Here is a 24,148-nt window from a genome sequence, read left to right as displayed (position 1 = left end):
TTTAGATACATAATTGAAAAAAAAAGAATAAAACAATTTTTTTTGTAAAAATTAGCTGAATTTAACTTGTCACTGTATTGGTTATAAGAGGGTTAAAGAATAAAAACGTGCATTCTTGATATCAATACATAGAATGTTCATTGTTGACATATCATGTAAAACCGTCAAACTACAAAGATTTAGTAATGATCAAGAAAAGGAGACTATATAATAGGTTAATTTGCAAAAATGATATAAAAAATGAGTATAAATTTTAAACATAACACTATGCCTATCCTAAGATCACCTCTCGTATAGTCCTAACGTTATGACCAGCTTTAAGAGATGTTCTAATTTAAACCACTTTGTAAAACCCATTTAAGACTGAGATATGCCGTAAGACCATCATAAGAAATGTCTTAGTTCTGAAACAGCTTTCTGAAATTGGCCCAAGACGACTTGTCCGTGAACTGACCATTATATTAGTTGTTACTATTTTCTCATCTTTAACATGCATAAACTAATGTACATTGTACTTACGAAATCATCTATAAATCAATGATCCAAACAACGAAAGAAATGTATGCAGTACTTTGCCACGGTGAACGATTATATAATAAGATGTATTACTAAAAGGTTATCGTCACACCGTTTCGAAGAAGATAACCTTACCGTTTTTGGTCTGGAGTTTGTTAGGTTTAATGATTGCACTAAAAATCTGTCATACTGTATTGAAAGAACAATTTTGGAAGATGTAGAAAACAAAAGAGGGTTTCCAACTGAAATATGAATAGTTCAGATTATACTCGTTCGTACTCTTACAAGCATAAACTTGGCTTTGCATTTGTTGACAAACTAGTTGTGCATGCACTTTTATATAACTTCACACAAACGCACAAAATACTAAAATTATTTTTCGTAACACATTTATACTAGGTAAAATAAAAGTAAAGACGGATTATGTTGTGTTTTACCGTAGTCTAGTCTTTTAGTTATATCGTCTTGATTCTGTAGGTGGCACGGTAGTATTTCCTGGCCCATAAGCGATAATGATAGCCTTTTTAGAATTTTCACCACTTTCTAACACTGCAAAAAATTCTACATTCACAGTTAACTGAAGTACTTTCATTTTACTATTCAGAAATGAATTTGAATATGTATCATGACCGTTTACTTTTTTTGCTATTTTTAAAAACCTAAGGCCACTAGTACTTTTAGGTATTTTATGGTGCAGTGAATACAAAATTTAAAAAAATCTCAAACATTCATTTTCATCTGTATGTAAAATCATTTCATATTTTTCTACACCTGATTCATCCCTCAGTTTGGGAAAGTATGTTCAGTTGATACTGTATTTTTTGTCCAATCACACTGTTTAGATACATTTACCTAAGTAGGGTACACAAAAGAGCAACCTAAATTCTGGAATGCAAATACTACCGTGCCACTTGTAGATACTGCGTAATCAATGTTTTATACATCATAGAATTGCAGGAAAAGTTCAATATCCATTGAATTTTAAAACTATCAATGGTTTGTATAATACCCAGACTATAATGGTTTGATTCATAAATAAAAATAAAATAATTCGGCTACAGTCTATTGCAATTATCTTTTATAGTGAATATAGATACGATGTTGTATGAGTGCCATACACGAATGAATCAACGCCACAAAAAGTGACGTTTATTTGTGATGTTTATATTTTCAAAGGGAAATTTTTGAAAATAGAATAGATTTGTTTAATTGCAGACACGTACACAAATACGCAATTGGGATTGACTCTGTAATGGTGTTATTCTGTGTATTTTCTAACCATGATCAGGGTATCAAAATGGAAGCGTGATTGTAATGATGTTTTCATTTGTACTTTCTAACCATGTCGGATTTTATCATAAATCAAAACAGTGTATAAACAAATCAATTATGTGCAAAAAATAACTGTAATATAGGCAAGATGATGTACGACCAAACAGTAACCACTTAAAAACGAACTATATAAAACGAAAACACTGTAGACGAACCACGAGAAACTAGAGAATTTATACCACAAACGATAAGACATAACACAATATCCAACTAGGCGTACAAAAGAAACATTATAACTAAATACATTGATGTTGGAGGTTTAAATACCGAGACACGTCGTATAGCATTGCGAGTTCACTCGGCTAAACAGTCATAACCGGGAATAGGTTTCGTATTTAGCAAACCAGACGACGTAGATGGTAAACCTTAATCTAAGACGTGGTACTTACCACATCACAGCCTATTCTGTTACGCCGTTCAATTTATGTAGTTAGTTTGATTATTTTCCTAATCTGTTTATGTGTTATTCATCTTTAACCTTATAAGAACGTTAAAACATCGTATCATCGCTCTCTTTCCTTCTTTCAAACGTATCCGTTACTAGAAAACTGCAAGGTCATTACGATCACGAGGAACATTTCGTTGAGAGCTCATCTTGGACACAATTTGTGGCTAACAACAGAGTGAGTTAATTATATAACATTGTATTTAAAGCCTTCAAATTGCCGTTTGTATAATTGAACCTTTTCTTCGTGAAATACTGGAAATTTCACCGTTCTTGAAAGTACAACATTTTCTCGGATTCAATGGACTGTGCAATCAATTATTTTGGACATTTCATACACAAGAAACATTAATTCAACACAAATTTTGTATTTTTATTTATTTTTTCAGCTTTTTTACCATTTGTTAGATAGACTCTTAAAAAAAAGTCTACAACTTGCCTGCTGTGTCTCACAGATAACGCCACTCCACGTCAGTTCAACCACTACAACCTGTTGAGACCTGCAAGAACGCGTCATCCCTTGGCATAAAGTAAATTGACGACAACCTGTCTTTACATATCCAGACAAGGAACGATAACGCAGCAACGTACCTGCGTTTACACTGACAGTGGACTAAATAACTTGTGTGTATTAGGCAGCAACCCAATAACGTTGAGCCATCATGGATCCCAGTCAAGCAGAACAGCTAGACGAGGTTCAACCCCCAGAGGGAGATGTCCCTGAACTATTAGAAAATCCGTCTAATACAACACATTCAGATGAAAATCCCGAGACTAGGCGAGTACGTGACCTCACGGAAAAAGGAAAAGGAGCTTTTACAGAAAAACGTGACAAAATCTGTCAGGACTCTCTGGACAGACATTGAATCCCAGTTATTGGAAGTCACTGCGCCTCCTAACGAGCTCCAGCAACTCCTAACATCTTAGGACAAACTTTTTAAAGCCTGTAATAATTATCATAGGATCACAGATGAATTACTGGACTTTCAGAAAAGGACCAGAACATCGGAGAGTCAAAAAGAAATAGAAGGATATAATCTCTCATTGGATTTTCGTCTGTCCAAAGTGGAACTGGTTATGGAAAAACAACACTAGCATCGCCCCGCCCTAACAAAGGCCAAATCCACTAAAACAAAGACCTCAAAGCTCTAACGTGTCAGACATGTCAAGCCTAGCACGGAGAAAGCGTGCCAAGGCAGAGGCTGCCAAGTCTAAAATAGCCTTTGTCGAAAAACATGCCCTTATCCTACAACAGGAAGAGGAACAATATATTAAAAAGAAGATGTGGTATGATTGCCTATGAGACAACTATCCACAAAAGACCAAAATGACAGACATTAACAACTATAGGTCACCGTACGGCCTCCAACAATGAGCAAAGCCCATACCGCATAGTCAACTACAAAAGGCCCCGATAAGACAATGTAAAACAATTCAAACGAGAAAACTAACGGCCTTATTTATGTAAAAAAATGAACGAAAAACAAATATGTAACACAAACAAACGACACCCACAAAATATACAGGCTCCTGACTTGGGACAGGCACATACATAAATAATGTGGCGGGGTTAAACATGTTAGCGGGATCAAACCCTCCCCCTAACCTGGGACAGTGGTATAACAGTACAATATAAGCCTTGTTCAGACAAATAGAAATGGAACAGGAAGCAGCACGCAAAGAGGCTGAAATGGAACAAGAAGCTACACCGAAAAAGGCTGAAATGGAACAGGAAGCCGCACGTAAAAAGGTAGTCCGAGATTACTCTGACGTCCAACGGCTGTTTTGCCAGACAAGCTGGGGCCGTGGGACGTCAGAGCTCGTCCCATATCAAAAAGTGGATATTTGCCCACCCAAAATAGATGCGCTGCTTCGTCGCTTCTGGTGCCGACTGACGGCCTTGGAATTATATAAATCGGGCATCAATCTGTTTATTTTTCATCTATCTCTTCATTTATGTAAGTTTTACCTACCTGCCAACCTTTATTTTCTCATCATAAGACAGTTTTCACAGTGACCCATCGATTTCGGCATTTTGCCTTTCATTTTCAAAGATTATCACATGACCACGAGAAAACAGTGATTATTTATGCAAATGACCATAATGTAACACCTCGTTCATTTACGATGCAAGTTATCTAAATATCCGAGAGCTTCCGATTGTAACATGGTCGGAACTAAATGCTTCATACCGATCTCCTGTAAAGGAGGTGAAAATCATGGTTTGCTACTAAATGTTAATCATCGATCTCCTATAAAGGAGGTGAAAAAATATAAATATTTGCATATTTTGAGTCTCGAGACCACGAACTCTCTCGTAACTTGACGTCCATTTGAAAGTGAAAGTCAAAATGCCGAAATCGATGGGTCACTGTAAAAACTGTCTAATAATGAGAAAATAAAGGTTGACAGGTAAGTGAAACTTACATAAATGAAGAGATAAATGAAAAATGAACAGATTGATGCCCGATTTATATAATTCCAAGGCCGTCAGTCGACACCAGAAGCGACGAAGCAGCGCATCTATTTTGGGTGGGCAAATATCCACTTTTTGATATGGGACGAGCTCTGACGTCCCACGGCTCAAGCTTGTCTGGCAAAACAGCCGTTGGACGTCAGAGTAATCTCGGACTAGTAAAAAGGCAGAAATGGAGCAAGAAGTCGCTCAACGTAAAGTTCAACTAGAACAGCAGGCCGCACAGAGAACAGTTCAGCTAGAACAGGAGGCCGCTCACAGAAAAGTGCAATTAGAACAAGAGGACGCTCACAGAAAAGTGCAATTAGAACAAGAGGCCAAGCGCAGGAAGGCTCAAATGCAACAAGAAGCCGCACGAGAAAGCCGGGAAAAGGCCGAGCTTAAAGCCAAATTTAACCTTCTTGAAGCAAAGAGAGAAGCTGCAGCCGCAGAAGTAGAGGCTTGTATTCTGGAATATGATGACAGCCAAGCGTTTAGCGATCTCCCTGACGAAATGGGAGACCCGCTACAGTGTGTTCAAGATTTCGTCAATAAACTTCCTGTATCAATTGCTGTAAAGGAAGTAACAGAACCTCAAAAGATAAATGAAATTCCTGTTAAGATTGAGCTGAGTCATGAAGCACCAGCGTTCGTGCCATCCATGGCACTGAAACTGCCGTCACAAACATCTACAGTTTTGCCTTCTGATACTAAGTCACCGGAAGTCACCTTAATCCAAGATCTGGGAATAGTAACCCGCATACAAAAACTAGGCCTTTCAGAGGAGATCCCTGCTGAACACCAAAAACAGGGTGTTAAAGAAAAGATCTCTGTCTTACACCAAAAACGAAACGTTATAAAAGAGATCCCTGTCTTACAACAAAAACAAGGCGTAATAGAAGAGACCCCTGTTGCATACCAGCAACAAATCAATCCTACGTCGGAAATAACCAGATTTCTCCTGCGTAAGGACCTGTTGTTCTCCCGGCTAACAAGCTTTATCGACAGGGCAGAATCCTACAATACATGGAAAGCCAGCTTTAAAAATGTCATAGACGAATTACAAGTTTCGGACTCGGAACAGATAAATATATTAATTAATTGGCTAGGGCTAGAGTCTACTAAACATGCCATGAGCATAAGGGTATCAAATGCCAACAACCCAAACAAGATGCCTACAGAGGTTATGGCAGAGACTGGATGAGCGATATGGTGCTTTAGAAATGCCGGAGGCCTCTCTCACAAGTCAACTCGTCAACTTCCCTACCTTGACGAACAAATATAACGCACGTCTTTATGACTTGTCTGATATTCTATCAGAAATCGAATATCACAAGGAAAATCCCAAGATGGGATGTTTGCTTGCTTATTTCGACTCTTCCTCCTGGATAAATCCTATTGTGGAAAAACTGCCATACGGGCTCCAAGAAAAGTGGATAACAAGGGTTTCAAGATAAAAGTCCAAATATGAAGTTGCCTTTCCACCTTTCACAGGATTATCTGCCTTCATCAGGGAAATTAGCAAAATTAACAACGATCCTGGGTTTATCTTTGGGTCAAAAGTAACACCAAATACAAAAGACGCTACGCCAAGGTTCACACCTCAGACGTACTCCAAAGTCAACGTTCATATGACGGCTGTTGAACAGCAAACTGAAGACAGCAGTCAACTATAATCTGTGTATCCTTTACAAGACAAAGCATACCTTGACTGAATGCCGAGCATTCGGAGCCAAATCCATCGAGGAACGCAAGGAACTGTTATGACAAAACAATGTGTGCTACAAGTGTTGTGAGTCAACCACACACCGTAGTCGGGACTGCAATGCAAGTATCAGTTGTAGTGAGTGTGGAAGTGAACGACATACCACCGCACTTCACTTCACTAGACCACAACAATCTGAAAGTTCTCATTTTAGCTCACACAGACAAGCCTACGGCGAGGAGCAGACAGAGTCAGCTGAAACAAAGTTAACCTCTGTGAGTTCTATCTGCACAGAGATCTACAAAGGTCATAAGAACGAGAAATCGTTAGCCAAGATATTACCTGTGGACTTGTACTACAAGGACAAGAAAGACAACATTATCAGGATATACGCCATTAATGACGACCAAAGCAACTGGTCTCTTGCCTCGCTTGAATTCTTCAGTCTGTTCAACGTTCGGGAACAACCTGGAAACTACTCTCTTACAACATGCTCCGGCAGAGTAGCTACTTCCGGGAAAAGAGGAAAAGATTTCGTCATAAAGTCTGCACATAGTCACGTACAATTTGATCTGCTTACATTAATTGAATGTAATAATATTCCCAATAATCAAGACGAAATTCCTTCTCCTGAAGTCGCAATGCATCATCCCCATTTGAAAGAACTCAGAGGAAGCATTCCACCAATAGAGGAACGTTGTCAAATTCTACTTCTAATTGGAAGAGACCTTATAAAGGCACACCACGTCCTTGAACAACGCCTAGGACAATGTAGGACCATCCCGAATGAGACTTGGTTGGGTCATAATTGGAAATACATACATTGACAAGCAAACTGTTCCTATTGAAGTCAACACAAAGATAACTAACTTTTCAATAACGGAATCAGAACAACGTCTTGCCTCAAGACTGCAAATTTCCGTCAAGGACAAGAATCCAATTGTTGTTCAGTCTAACGACAAAAACTTTCATTCGAATGCCAGGGTCGCAAAATCGCATTCAATACAATTCTTTGAATGTACAGGACCTAGTACCAAGCCTAGTAAACGCACGAAATACTCTAAAGGGACATCAATCGCGTCACTGAAAGCAAAATCTATGACTTCTATAGACAAATCTAATGATAAAGAAAATTTCATTCCGAAATCAACAGGACTTGAAGTGCATGGTGAGGAAATCAGTAGCATTCACAAACCTATTCCGATGGAAGGACCTATTGCCAATATTAATCTGCCTTTGATCAATCAACCTGTACTCCGAGGAGGAAGCAGTTTTCCCAATCTGACTTGAATTTTAGTGAAAAGGAACCAGTAGTTTTATCTGGACATCATCACAAAGTAACACCTTTTTCTTGGACATTACTACAACAAAATTAAACATAGAGAACCCCATCTCACAGCTGGAACAACTGGATCAGCAGGATGGAACGTTAGGGCGAAACGTTTAATTTCGTCTGATACTCAAAAAGATTTGACATTTCGCCAAACCGCAAAAGGATAAAGTATTAGCTCTAGTCATACCTACCGGAGGTACACCTTCAACCGTCGTCCCCGCCTAACAACGTTGGAGAAATAGTTCCTACTTTCTCAACAGCAACTATGGAACATTCTGCAAATCACAGCAACAATATTGGAGAGACCCTTCTTCTAAGGACAAGAAAATGTGCCGAACCCAGTTTCCCGTGGAATTAATCTATTCTGGAAACTTTATATTGAAAGGTCGTAAGTTGAAACCTGATATTTCTCATACGAACAAAAGTGGACATTACTCTTGTACATAATCAATTTATGTTTGGATTTATTTATTTCATATATTCATATACGATTTAGTTCTGGAAAAGTGATATTAGAAAGACATCAGACGGGGAGTATTCTGTTACGCCGTTCCTTAATTTATGTAGTTAGTTTGATTACACTATTAATCTGTTTATGTGTTCCAGTCTAGGAACACATAAACAGATTAATCATTTAGGAGGATTATTCATCTTTAACTTTATAGGAACGTTAAAACATCGTATCATCGCTTACTTTCCCTCTCTCACACGTATCCGTTACTGGAAAACTGCAAGGTCATTACGATCATGAGGAACATTTCGTTGAGACGTCATCTTGGACACAATTTGTGGCTAACCACAGAGGGAGTTAATTATATAACATTGTATTTAAAGCCTTCAAATTGCCTTTCGTATAATTGAACCTTTTCTCCGTGAAATACTGGAAATTTCACCGTTCTTGAAAGTACAACATTTTCTCGGATTCAATGGACTGTGCAATCAATTATTTTGGACATTCCATACACTAGAAACATTGTAAAAGTGTATTTTCATTTGTTTTTCAGCTTTTTACCATTTGTTAGATTGACTCTTGATTAAAGAATCAGCACCTGATAGTCTTTTCTGCTTGAGCCCAATCGTCGGTTATACTTAGTGGTCAGGCCATTACACAGCCTCTAGTATTGCTTGTTGTCATTGTTTCTTGCAAACATTTATTTGACAGACATATGTTTGGACTGAGAAATTGTGAAAACTAAACTGCATCAAATGTACAAGTCATTTCAATTGTTTTAATGTAAGTGCTACTGCATGCTTATAAGTCTTATAGCCGAAACGTGCGTATGGCGTACAAAACTATGACCCTGATATCTTGGATTAGGTTTACAACCCTTAGGTCAGATATACGTTCTTACAATAATGTGGCGGATTTAAAAATCATTTGTGAAGTCGTAACTTATTATCTCAATTATTTTTAAAACAAATGACGCAAATGAATAACGCAACATTAATTAATATATTTTTTAATTTTCCCGCAGGCTTGGTTTTGTTGTTATTGTTTTAGTTGATCTATTTATAGCGTTTATCAATAGTATTTTTATTTTATTGTGCGTCTTATTTGTGTATGGGTTTTTTGCATATTGTTTATTACATGTAATGGTTTTTGTAAAAAGGACTCTTTTCTAACTAAACATAAAAAACTAAATTCGAAAAAATATTTGCCCATATTTTATTCATTGTCATTGGAGAAAGGGTTCAAATAGCTATAGAGTAGAAGTAAAGAAAACAAAGTAATTTTCAGCTTGTCTGTCCTTTGCTCTTGTTTATGATCTAAAATATGAAATATGTTTTACCGTTAATATGTATACATTATAAATAAAACACATAGTAATTCTTTTAACTGTGAATGTATTATCATGGATAAGTCTTGGAGATGAAATTATAAATGCTAGCGTACATTAAATTTTCGAATTTCCTTACATTTGGCTTCGAACGAACCTGATCACGATTAAAATTATTTCATGAACAGTTGTCTTGCGATCCTAATCCGATATCATTTGGTTATAGACCATTAACGTGTACTTCGGGAGCAACCATTAAACTTCAAAAGGGGGTGGGGGTAATGGTGTTTTGTCTGATTCAGAATTTGTTTTTTTTTTCCAAAACTCAACACTATAAGGTATAATGAAATCTGGATTCAGAATATTTTATTTTTGTCATCTGCTTGACCACAATAATTTTTTGTTCATCAAATTGGGGATCAGAATATTGTTTTAGGAAAAAAACATAATCCCCCCCCTCTTTTGGAGTTAAATTGTAGTTCCCTTAGGTAAAGTTGAGATTGTCAGATCTTGGCTGTATATGCAAACATTTTCCTCAGCCAAATGAACGTCCCTCGTAAGTAACTGCTAAATTAAAGAAGTCCTGTGACCATATGTTTATACCGATGTCTACCCTGGAAAACACACTTGTACATAATAAATAATGTGAGCTAATAGGCAGTAACGACGTTATAAAAGAGCAGGCAACTATTAAGTTTATATACGCAGCTGTCTTTTTCGTTTTCATACAATGATATATTCCTTATTTTTAGTAATTGATATACAATTTACAAAATTCTCAAACATAATATCTATACACAAAACTAGTATGTGACTAGGTCTATATTCAGGACTTATCTTGAAAAAAAAAATCGATCGATATAGGTGCATATTATTTTTCTTTTAAAGATGTTTTTGAAGCTATACAATTTAAAAAAATATTTCTACTGATTAAAGTATGAAATAATCTTATGTGATCACCATATATACAAAAACGCAAGGCATAAAACGCATAGATTTTCCATAGACGAGTTGAAAGGCCAACATATTTCAAATTTCTTGTTTTCCATTTTAGATTAAAAGATTGAGAGACCAGATATAAAATATTCTTATTTTTTCAGATGACAGATTTGGTATGCGTTATGATACTAACATGTGTATATATTTGACGCACAATTTAAACTAAACCTTGTTGACACAAGTTGTTCAGAAGACGTCCTGCACGGTTTGTTTCTCCTGCTAAATCTGTTGTAACTTACAAAAGTGGGTTGATATTTCGCGTAGAAGGCACGTGACTAAGTTAACAGGTACATAGTAACCTGTCAATTGAGCTACACTTATCAAAACTTAAAAACGGGGCAAACTCAGATACTACGTACGGGTACCCAGAGTCTGGGGCAAGAGTTTCACCCGTGATTTAGAAATCTATCACACTATTTATAACAAAATATAGAAGATGGATAGTTTTCTCATTTACCATACCACATCTTCTTATATTTCAATGTATTTATAATTGTCATCATTACAGGGCAATAACTTTTATAGAAGTTGCCTTACTATTTAGGCCTTGTTGTCTTCTGGTAATCTTGTTTTGCCGTATATTTCTGCTGTTTATATTTTTCTTTATCTTCTATAGGTCTTACCCTAAACATAAAAAGTGTAAAAATTATCATGTATTTAAAATAACTACAGTGAGTAGCCAACTGACATCTTTGGCAATGTTGACTCAATTGTAGATCTAGTCTGGAAAAGTTTATTTTATTATAACTCAACATATGGACAACCTTATGATTAGGGGGTCTATAATTCAGTTTGACAACTTCCCACATACTAATTGTTGACCTTTTAAAACTATACCCAATCAATACTTTACCTAACAAAAAATGCCCACATATTTTTTCCAATATAAGTTCATCCCTTTTCTTACTATTTTATCCATAAAATGTAAAGAAAGAAATTTGGATTGAGGATGAAAATAATTTGCAAGTTATACAATATGTACACTAGGGACGTAATAGAGTAGAAATACTTTACTAATTTTAATCAAACTTGGCATGAACTAAGATTAGGGAATTATAAGACAGTTTACCTAGTTAGCATATACATTAAAGACTATAAGGTCATTCTTATGTTTGAACTTTGGGTGTTTATTTTTTTTTACGTTTAAATCGAACAATGTCAACTATCAAGATTTGGGCCTACATCATTTAAATATTGCCAAAATTGCATTTTAAATGCCTTTTAATATGTGACTGTGTGTGTATTTAAATCAGCTAAACACTCATTTGCTGTCTCAGATGTATTAAAATTCTTTAAAATTCAAATTTATATGAGCCTGTGCCTGAAAATAGAGATTTTCAATTGAAAGGGGGAGGAGGCTAATATAAAATTGTAATTTTTTCAAACAAATTGTAATTTTTAAAGTAATTTTTCTATAAATAATTCTTTTATATATATATTTAATGTATTTCAAATGGAAAGAAAAGTTAAAAATAGCATACCAAGGTCCATATAAATATGCAATCAGCAGCTATAGGAATTAAAATTTGTTTCTTTTTGGCAATGTGTGGGCTAAGGTGACATAATACAAGAAGTCAGAGTCATTTCACAATTTAAAAAAAAATGTCATTTCACCCTTCTACTTACTATTGTATGCATAAAAATATAAAGAAATAAATTTGGAAGTAGTACACTGTCCACACTAGGGACTCTATTTGAAGAAAACAAAAATCAAAGGATGATATCTGTATCTCCAGACCAACACTATTTCACATGCCAAAATGTCTCTCTGTTTTAGTTTTGCTCAGAATGTTTGATTCTATGCATCAAATATATTTAACCTATTGCTTATAGTATCTGATAAAATGACAAACCCAGAAAACTTAACATAAAAGTTGAGGTGTAGTATATGCTTTAAAAATTTGAGATGAACTTGTTCAATAATGTGAGAAATGTTTTTGAACACTAGAGAAGTTTTCTTGTATTACCAAACCATATGTTTTGCAATAAATGGCACACTTTTTGTTCATCCGGCATATGGTTACTCTAAATAAACTGTATTACAGTAAGGTGCATTAGTACAATACGGTGGTATGATACGGGATTTACACGCAGCTGCTGGAATTATTTCTTACTACTAGATTTTTGTTTACCAAACCAAAAATCGATGTAGGAAACGTCGAAAATACACAATGCTTCATTTATTGCTATCTTGGTGTTGAATGCCACTTTTATCACTATTGGCGTTTTCATTGTGGACAGTTGTTATAGGTGGAAAATAAAATAAAATCCATACAAAAACTTATACAAATGGTAGCATCTGCCAAGTGAAAAGTTCGTTCGTGTTTTGGATGTTTTAGTCGCTGGGCTGTTGTTTCATTGAGGAAAACGTGCATATCCTTTTCAAATTTAAGCGTGAACATGTCTTTTGGTTATTTTGATTTATAGGTTGCTGTCCCTTTGACGTTTACCCCACATTCTGAATTGTTTAGCTGCACACTAAAATATTTCAAACATGCAGTAAATGTGTTATTTTATGTTTTATAAAGTGAGAAAAAGAGAAGAGAAGAGCAAAGGAATAAGTAGAAAAAAGAAGACATGTATATTTTTTTTTTGCTGTAAAAAACCGACCTGTTTTGGCCGTTCGTTAATCGGTTGTCTACAAATATAGTTCCTGTCATTTTTATGAATGTAAACTATAAGTAATGTGTCTTTTTGGGGACCATTGTTGGCTTAAAATTGTAAGTTATGCTATATTTTTTTAGTGATTTGTATCATCATCATTTTACATTTAAACTTATACAGATTATATTGTGGGACTAATCGTCAGAATTGTATGGATGGCAACTCTGTTTATTTTAAACAATCGTAACTTTAAAAGCGCAACGTGTAACATGTTTCTAATAACTTTATTTCTTGTCACTTAACAGATTATAGTAAGTAAGCACACAAGTACATGTCAATTTAATGTTTTCACTGTAAATCTTAAAATGTGTGTTTTTAGAAAAGAAATGTCTTCACTGGGGACTCTAGAGCTGAAACATGTAGTCTTCAGTTTAGCAGGGACTTAACTCTTTAGGTCCTTTTGTCATTTTTGCACATAGGATCTAAAAGACACAGCCAGTTCAGAAATGAGATGCTGCTAAAACGACATGTTTACTTAGCTACAAAATAATGCATCAAAATTATGACATTGCAATATATTCCTAGAAATTTTAGCAACTCTTGCACATAAAACACACCCTTTCTTATAAAGACAAAAAATTGTATATGTAAAAGTTTCTACCGAAAGTTTGAAAACGGACTTATTATGCATTTAAAAAGTTTAACTAAGTTAAAAGTTGAAGCAAAAGGTCACCAACCTTAAATTGTGTTGGACTAAATGACCTTAAAAGTTAGGCCCTACCTATCATGCTTTTACCCGTCCAATCCTATATGTTGGTCTAGTAATACTTCTTTAACATGCACTTGCTTAAAAAAAAGAGGATAGCTAACATTTTGAATTTTTTCTCAATAAATGTTTCTATTTCACAAAACATTCATGAAGAATTGCCATTTGATGTAGCTGCGTCATGTGCAGCGACAAATATATCAATCATAAAACCAAAAGATAGTACCATATATGTGTTGCAAAACGTTGTGTTATAGTCTATTTGTAGTTACAGTTAATAGATTCTACAAGGTAATGACAGAAAGGTGTTATTTGATGAAGCTGATTCATGTCCAGTGACAAATATTTCAGTCACAATACAATAAGATAGTAATAATTATGAGTTGCAAAATATTTCTTCAGTCAAATGAAAATTCGAGTAATAGATTTTTGTTTACCAAACCAAAAATCGATGTAAGAAACGTCGAAAATACACAGTGCTTCATTTATTGCTATCTTGGTGTTGAATGCCACTTTTATCACTATTGGCGTTTTCATTGTGGACAGTTTTTATAGGTGGAAAATAAAATAAAATCCATACAAAAACTTATACAAATGGTAGCATCTGCCAAGTGAAAAGTTCGTTCGTGTTTTGGATGTTTTAGTCGCTGGGCTGTTGTTTCATTGAGGAAAACGTGCATATCCTTTTCAAATTTAAGCGTGAACATGTCTTTTGGTTATTTTGATTTCTAGGTTGCTGTCCCTTTGACGTTTACCCCACATTCTGAATTGTTTAGCTGCACACTAAAAAATTTCAAACATGCAGTAAATGTGTTATTTTATGTTTTATAAAGTGAGAAAAAGAGAAGAGAAGAGCAAAGGAATAAGTAGAAAAAAGAAGACATGTATATTTTTTTTTGCTGTAAAAAAACGACCTGTTTTGGCCGTTCGTAAATCGGTTGTCTACAAATATAGTTCCTGTCATTTTTATGAATGTAAACTATAAGTAATGTGTCTTTAAGGGGACCATTGTTGGCTTAAAATTGTAAGTTATGCTATATTTTTTTAGTGATTTGTATCATCATCATTTTACATTTAAACTTATACAGATTATATTGTGGGACTAATCGTCAGAATTGTATGGATGGCAACTCTGTTTATTTTAAACAATCGTAACTTTAAAAGCGCAACGTGTAACATGTTTCTAATAACTTTATTTCTTGTCACTTAACAGATTATAGTAAGTAAGCACACAAGTACATGTCAATTTAATGTTTTCACTGTAAATCTTAAAATGTGTGTTTTTAGAAAAGAAATGTCTTCACTGGGGACTCTAGAGCTGAAACATGTAGTCTTCAGTTTAGCAGGGACTTAACTCTTTAGGTCTTTTTGTCATTTTTGCACATAGGATCTAAAAGACACAGCCAGTTCAGAAATGCGATGCTGCTAAAATGACATGTTTACTTAGCTACAAAATAATGCATCAAAATTATGACATTGCGATATATTCCTAGAAATTTTAGCAACTCTTCCACATAAAACACACCCTTTCTTATAAAGACAAAAAATTGTATATGTAAAAGTTTCTACCGAAATTTGAAAACGGACTTATTATGCATTTAAAAAGTTTAACTAAGTTAAAAGTTGAAGCAAAAGGTCACCAACCTTAAATTGTGTTGGACTAAATGACCTTAAAAGTTAGGCCCTACCTATCATGCTTTTACCCGTCCAATCCTATATGTTGGTCTAGTAATACTTCTTTAACATGCACTTGCTTAAAAAAAAGAAGGTAGCTAACATTTTGAATTTTTTCTCAATAAATGTTTCTATTTCACAAAACATTCATGAAGAATTGCCATTTGATGTAGCTGCGTCATGTGCAGCGACAAATATATCAATCATAAAACCAAAAGATAGTACCATATATGTGTTGCAAAACGTTGTGTTATAGTCTATTTGTAGTTACAGTTAATAGATTCTACAAGGTAATGACAGAGAGGTGTTATTTGATAAAGCTGATTCATGTCCAGTGACAAATATTTCAGTCACAATACAATAAGATAGTAATAATTATGAGTTGCAAAATATTTCTTCAGTCAAATGAAAATTCGAGTAATAGATTTTTGTTTACCAAACCAAAAATCGATGTAAGAAACGTCGAAAATACACAGTGCTTCATTTATTGCTATCTTGGTGTTGAATGCCACTTTTATCACTATTGGCGTTTTCATTGTGGACAGTTTTTATAGGTGGAAAATAAAATAAAATCCATACAAAAACTTATACAAATGGTAGCATCTGCCAAGTGAAAAGTTCGTTCGTGTTTTGGATGTTTTAGTCGCTGGGCTGTTGTTTCATTGAGGAAAACGTGCATATCCTTTTCAAATTTAAGCGTGAACATGTCTTTTGGTTATTTTGATTTCTAGGTTGCTGTCCCTTTGACGTTTACCCCACATTCTGAATTGTTTAGCTGCACACTAAAAAATTTCGAACATGCAATAAATGTGTTATTTTATGTTTTATAAAGTGAGAAAAAGAGAAGAGAAGAGCAAAGGAATAAGTAGAAAAAAGAAGACATGTATATTTTTTTTTGCTGTAAAAAAACGACCTGTTTTGGCCGTTCGTAAATCGGTTGTCTACAAATATAGTTCCTGTCATTTTTATGAATGTAAACTATAAGTAATGTGTCTTTAAGGGGACCATTGTTGGCTTAAAATTGTAAGTTATGCTATATTTTTTTAGTGATTTGTATCATCATCATTTTACATTTAAACTTATACAGATTATATTGTGGGACTAATCGTCAGAATTGTATGGATGGCAACTCTGTTTATTTTAAACAATCGTAACTTTAAAAGCGCAACGTGTAACATGTTTCTAATAACTTTATTTCTTGTCACTTAACAGATTATAGTAAGTAAGCACACAAGTACATGTCAATTTAATGTTTTCACTGTAAATCTTAAAATGTGTGTTTTTAGAAAAGAAATGTCTTCACTGGGGACTCTAGAGCTGAAACATGTAGTCTTCAGTTTAGCAGGGACTTAACGCTTTAGGTCTTTTTGTCATTTTTGCACATAGGATCTAAAAGACACAGCCAGTTCAGAAATGCGATGCTGCTAAAACGACATGTTTACTTAGCTACAAAATAATGCATCAAAATTATGACATTGCGATATATTCCTAGAAAGTTTAGCAACTCTTCCACATAAAACACACCCTTTCTTATAAAGACAAAAAATTGTATATGTAAAAGTTTCTACCGAAAGTTTGAAAACGGACTTATTATGCATTTAAAAAGTTTAACTAAGTTAAAAGTTGAAGCAAAAGGTCACCAACCTTAAATTGTGTTGGACTAAATGACCTTAAAAGTTAGGCCCTACCTATCATGCTTTTACCCGTCCAATCCTATATGTTGGTCTAGTAATACTTCTTTAACATGCACTTGCTTAAAAAAAAGAAGGTAGCTAACATTTTGAATTTTTTCTCAATAAATGTTTCTATTTCACAAAACATTCATGAAGAATTGCCATTTGATGTAGCTGCGTCATGTGCAGCGACAAATATATCAATCATAAAACCAAAAGATAGTACCATATATGTGTTGCAAAACGTTGTTTTATAGTCTATTTGTAGTTACAGTTAATAGATTCTACAAGGTAATGACAGAGAGGTGTTATTTGATGAAGCTGATTCATGTCCAGTGACAAATATTTCAGTCACAATACAATAAGATGGTAATAATTATGAGTTGCAAAATATTTCTTCAGTCAAATGAAAATTCGAGTAATAGATTTTTGTTTACCAAACCAAAAATCGATGTAGGAAACGTCGAAAATACACAATGCTTCATTTATTGCTATCTTGGTGTTGAATGCCACTTTTATCACTATTGGCGTTTTCATTGTGGACAGTTTTTATAGGTGGAAAATAAAATAAAATCCATAAAAAAACTTATACAAATGGTAGCATCTGCCAAGTGAGAAGTTCGTTCGTGTTTTGGATGTTTTAGTCGCTGGGCTGTTGTTTCATTGAGGAAAACGTGCATATCCTTTTCAAATTTAAGCGTGAACATGTCTTTTGGTTATTTTGATTTCTAGGTTGCTGTCCCTTTGACGTTTACCCCACATTCTGAATTGTTTAGCTGCACACTAAAAAATTTCAAACATGCAGTAAATGTGTTATTTTATGTTTTATAAAGTGAGAAAAAGAGAAGAGAAGAGCAAAGGAATAAGTAGAAAAAAGAAGACATGTATATTTTTTTTTGCTGTAAAAAACCGACCTGTTTTGGCCGTTCGTAAATCGGTTGTCTACAAATTTAGTTCCTGTCATTTTTATGAATGTAAACTATAAGTAATGTGTCTTTTAGGGGACCATTGTTGGCTTAAAATTGTAAGTTATGCTATATTTTTTTAGTGATTTGTATCATCATCATTTTACATTTAAACTTATACAGATTATATTGTGGGACTAATCGTCAGAATTGTATGGATGGCAACTCTGTTTATTTTAAAAAATCGTAACTTTAAAAGCGCAACGTGTAACATGTTTCTAATAACTTTATTTCTTGTCACTTAACAGATTATAGTAAGTAAGCACACAAGTACATGTCAATTTAATGTTTTCACTGTAAATCTTAAAATGTGTGTTTTTACAAAAGAAATGTCTTCACTGGGGACTCTAGAGCTGAAACATGTAGTCTTCAGTTCAGCAGGGACTTAACTCTTTAGGTCCTTTTGTCATTTTTGCACATATGATCTAAAAGACACAGCCAGTTCAGAAATGCGATGCTGCTAAAACGACATGTTTACTTAGCTACAAAATAATGCATCAAAATTATGACATTGCGATATATTCCTAGAAATTTTAGCAACTCTTGCACATAAAACACACCCTTTCTTATAAAGACAAAAAATTGTATATGTAAAAGTTTCTACCGAAAGTTTGAAAACGGACATATTATCCATTTAAAAAGTTTAATTAAGTTAAAAGTTGAAGCAAAAGGTCACCAACCTTAAATTGTGTTGGACTAAATGACCTTAAAAGTTAGGCCCTACCTATCATGCTTTTACCCGTCCAATCCTATATGTTGGTCTAGTAATACTTCTTTAACATGCACTTGCTTAAAAAAAAGAAGGTAGCTAACATTTTGAATTTTTTCTCAATAAATGTTTCTATTTCACAAAACATTCATGAAGAATTGCCATTTGATGTAGCTGCGTCATGTGCAGCGACAAATATATCAATCATAAAACAAAAAGATAGTACCATATATGTGTTGCAAAACGTTGTTTTATAGTCTATTTGTAGTTACAGTTAATAGATTCTACAAGGTAATGACAGAGAGGTGTTATTTGATGAAGCTGATTCATGTCCAGTGACAAATATTTCAGGCACAATACAATAAGATAGTAATAATTATGAGTTGCAAAATATTTCTTCAGTCAAATGAAAATTCGAGTAATAGATTTTTGTTTACCAAACCAAAAATCGATGTAGGAAACGTCGAAAATACACAATGCTTCATTTATTGCTATCTTGGTGTTGAATGCCACTTTTATCACTATTGGCGTTTTCATTGTGGACAGTTTTTATAGGTGGAAAATAAAATAAAATCCATACAAAAACTTATACAAATGGTAGCATCTGCCAAGTGAAAAGTTCGTTCGTGTTTTGGATGTTTTAGTCGCTGGGCTGTTGTTTCATTGAGGAAAACGTGCATATCCTTTTCAAATTTAAGCGTGAACATGTCTTTTGGTTATTTTGATTTCTAGGTTGCTGTCCCTTTGACGTTTACCCCACATTCTGAATTGTTTAGCTGCACACTAAAAAATTTCAAACATGCAGTAAATGTGTTATTTTATGTTTTATAAAGTGAGAAAAAGAGAAGAGAAGAGCAAAGGAATAAGTAGAAAAAAGAAGACATGTATATTTTTTTTTGCTGTAAAAAACCGACCTGTTTTGGCCGTTCGTAAATCGGTTGTCTACAAATTTAGTTCCTGTCATTTTTATGAATGTAAACTATAAGTAATGTGTCTTTTAGGGGACCATTGTTGGCTTAAAATTGTAAGTTATGCTATATTTTTTTAGTGATTTGTATCATCATCATTTTACATTTAAACTTATACAGATTATATTGTGGGACTAATCGTCAGAATTGTATGGATGGCAACTCTGTTTATTTTAAAAAATCGTAACTTTAAAAGCGCAACGTGTAACATGTTTCTAATAACTTTATTTCTTGTCACTTAACAGATTATAGTAAGTAAGCACACAAGTACATGTCAATTTAATGTTTTCACTGTAAATCTTAAAATGTGTGTTTTTACAAAAGAAATGTCTTCACTGGGGACTCTAGAGCTGAAACATGTAGTCTTCAGTTCAGCAGGGACTTAACTCTTTAGGTCCTTTTGTCATTTTTGCACATATGATCTAAAAGACACAGCCAGTTCAGAAATGCGATGCTGCTAAAACGACATGTTTACTTAGCTACAAAATAATGCATCAAAATTATGACATTGCGATATATTCCTAGAAATTTTAGCAACTCTTGCACATAAAACACACCCTTTCTTATAAAGACAAAAAATTGTATATGTAAAAGTTTCTACCGAAAGTTTGAAAACGGACATATTATCCATTTAAAAAGTTTAATTAAGTTAAAAGTTGAAGCAAAAGGTCACCAACCTTAAATTGTGTTGGACTAAATGACCTTAAAAGTTAGGCCCTACCTATCATGCTTTTACCCGTCCAATCCTATATGTTGGTCTAGTAATACTTCTTTAACATGCACTTGCTTAAAAAAAAGAAGGTAGCTAACATTTTGAATTTTTTCTCAATAAATGTTTCTATTTCACAAAACATTCATGAAGAATTGCCATTTGATGTAGCTGCGTCATGTGCAGCGACAAATATATCAATCATAAAACAAAAAGATAGTACCATATATGTGTTGCAAAACGTTGTTTTATAGTCTATTTGTAGTTACAGTTAATAGATTCTACAAGGTAATGACAGAGAGGTGTTATTTGATGAAGCTGATTCATGTCCAGTGACAAATATTTCAGGCACAATACAATAAGATAGTAATAATTATGAGTTGCAAAATATTTCTTCAGTCAAATGAAAATTCGAGTAATAGATTTTTGTTTACCAAACCAAAAATCGATGTAGGAAACGTCGAAAATACACAATGCTTCATTTATTGCTATCTTGGTGTTGAATGCCACTTTTATCACTATTGGCGTTTTCATTGTGGACAGTTTTTATAGGTGGAAAATAAAATAAAATCCATACAAAAACTTATACAAATGGTAGCATCTGCCAAGTGAAAAGTTCGTTCGTGTTTTGGATGTTTTAGTCGCTGGGCTGTTGTTTCATTGAGGAAAACGTGCATATCCTTTTCAAATTTAAGCGTGAACATGTCTTTTGGTTATTTTGATTTCTAGGTTGCTGTCCCTTTGACGTTTACCCCACATTCTGAATTGTTTAGCTGCACACTAAAAAATTTCAAACATGCAGTAAATGTGTTATTTTATGTTTTATAAAGTGAGAAAAAGAGAAGAGAAGAGCAAAGGAATAAGTAGTAAAAAAAATAAGACATGTATATTTTTTTTTGCTGTAAAAAACCGACCTGTTTTGGCCTATCGTAAATCGGTTGTCTACAAATATAGTTCCTGTCATTTTTATGAATGTAAACTATAAGTAATGTGTCTTTTAGGGGACCATTGTTGGCTTAAAATTGTAAGTTATGCTATATTTTTTTAGTGATTTGTATCATCATCATTTTACATTTAAACTTATACAGATTATATTGTGGGACTAATCGTCAGAATTGTATGGATGGCAACTCTGTTTATTTTAAACAATCGTAACTTTAAAAGCGCAACGTGTAACATGTTTCTAATAACTTTATTTCTTGTCACTTAACAGATTATAGTAAGTAAGCACACAAGTACATGTCAATTTAATGTTTTCACTGTAAATCTTAAAATGTGTGTTTTTAGAAAAGAAATGTCTTCACTGGGGACTCTAGAGCTGAAACATGTAGTCTTCAGTTTAGCAGGGACTTAACGCTTTAGGTCTTTTTGTCATTTTTGCACATAGGATCTAAAAGACACAGCCAGTTCAGAAATGCGATGCTGCTAAAACGACATGTTTACTTAGCTACAAAATAATGCATCAAAATTATGACATTGCGATATATTCCTAGAAAGTTTAGCAACTCTTCCACATAAAACACACCCTTTCTTATAAAGACAAAAAATTGTATATGTAAAAGTTTCTACCGAAAGTTTGAAAACGGACTTATTATGCATTTAAAAAGTTTAACTAAGTTAAAAGTTGAAGCAAAAGGTCACCAACCTTAAATTGTGTTGGACTAAATGACCTTAAAAGTTAGGCCCTACCTATCATGCTTTTACCCGTCCAATCCTATATGTTGGTCTAGTAATACTTCTTTAACATGCACTTGCTTAAAAAAAAGAAGGTAGCTAACATTTTGAATTTTTTCTCAATAAATGTTTCTATTTCACAAAACATTCATGAAGAATTGCCATTTGATGTAGCTGCGTCATGTGCAGCGACAAATATATCAATCATAAAACCAAAAGATAGTACCATATATGTGTTGCAAAACGTTGTTTTATAGTCTATTTGTAGTTACAGTTAATAGATTCTACAAGGTAATGACAGAGAGGTGTTATTTGATGAAGCTGATTCATGTCCAGTGACAAATATTTCAGTCACAATACAATAAGATGGTAATAATTATGAGTTGCAAAATATTTCTTCAGTCAAATGAAAATTCGAGTAATAGATTTTTGTTTACCAAACCAAAAATCGATGTAGGAAACGTCGAAAATACACAATGCTTCATTTATTGCTATCTTGGTGTTGAATGCCACTTTTATCACTATTGGCGTTTTCATTGTGGACAGTTTTTATAGGTGGAAAATAAAATAAAATCCATAAAAAAACTTATACAAATGGTAGCATCTGCCAAGTGAGAAGTTCGTTCGTGTTTTGGATGTTTTAGTCGCTGGGCTGTTGTTTCATTGAGGAAAACGTGCATATCCTTTTCAAATTTAAGCGTGAACATGTCTTTTGGTTATTTTGATTTCTAGGTTGCTGTCCCTTTGACGTTTACCCCACATTCTGAATTGTTTAGCTGCACACTAAAAAATTTCAAACATGCAGTAAATGTGTTATTTTATGTTTTATAAAGTGAGAAAAAGAGAAGAGAAGAGCAAAGGAATAAGTAGAAAAAAGAAGACATGTATATTTTTTTTTGCTGTAAAAAACCGACCTGTTTTGGCCGTTCGTAAATCGGTTGTCTACAAATTTAGTTCCTGTCATTTTTATGAATGTAAACTATAAGTAATGTGTCTTTTAGGGGACCATTGTTGGCTTAAAATTGTAAGTTATGCTATATTTTTTTAGTGATTTGTATCATCATCATTTTACATTTAAACTTATACAGATTATATTGTGGGACTAATCGTCAGAATTGTATGGATGGCAACTCTGTTTATTTTAAAAAATCGTAACTTTAAAAGCGCAACGTGTAACATGTTTCTAATAACTTTATTTCTTGTCACTTAACAGATTATAGTAAGTAAGCACACAAGTACATGTCAATTTAATGTTTTCACTGTAAATCTTAAAATGTGTGTTTTTACAAAAGAAATGTCTTCACTGGGGACTCTAGAGCTGAAACATGTAGTCTTCAGTTCAGCAGGGACTTAACTCTTTAGGTCCTTTTGTCATTTTTGCACATATGATCTAAAAGACACAGCCAGTTCAGAAATGCGATGCTGCTAAAACGACATGTTTACTTAGCTACAAAATAATGCATCAAAATTATGACATTGCGATATATTCCTAGAAATTTTAGCAACTCTTGCACATAAAACACACCCTTTCTTATAAAGACAAAAAATTGTATATGTAAAAGTTTCTACCGAAAGTTTGAAAACGGACATATTATCCATTTAAAAAGTTTAATTAAGTTAAAAGTTGAAGCAAAAGGTCACCAACCTTAAATTGTGTTGGACTAAATGACCTTAAAAGTTAGGCCCTACCTATCATGCTTTTACCCGTCCAATCCTATATGTTGGTCTAGTAATACTTCTTTAACATGCACTTGCTTAAAAAAAAGAAGGTAGCTAACATTTTGAATTTTTTCTCAATAAATGTTTCTATTTCACAAAACATTCATGAAGAATTGCCATTTGA

The 24,148-nt window shown here is 33.8% G+C and overlaps 1 protein-coding gene across 2 annotated transcripts in view; it reads right to left on the bottom strand.

The window, feature by feature from the left end:
* LOC134681839 (uncharacterized) overlaps positions 1-597 on the bottom strand; it is a 34,543-nt gene extending 33,946 nt beyond the window's left edge. For both annotated transcript variants that reach the window (XM_063541478.1, XM_063541479.1), the window contains exon 1: positions 520-597. In XM_063541478.1, coding sequence (XP_063397548.1) covers positions 520-527 — 8 coding nt within the window. In that variant the 5' untranslated portion in view covers positions 528-597. The remainder of the gene's footprint in view (positions 1-519) is intronic.
* Between the last annotated feature and the right edge of the window lie 23,551 nt (positions 598-24,148).

The sequence above is a fragment of the Mytilus trossulus genome, chromosome 8, assembly GCF_036588685.1.
Source record: "Mytilus trossulus isolate FHL-02 chromosome 8, PNRI_Mtr1.1.1.hap1, whole genome shotgun sequence".
NCBI lineage: Eukaryota > Metazoa > Mollusca > Bivalvia > Mytilida > Mytilidae > Mytilus > Mytilus trossulus.
The sequence above is the reverse complement of the archived record's forward strand: the minus strand, read 5'-3'. Positions and strand labels throughout refer to the sequence as shown.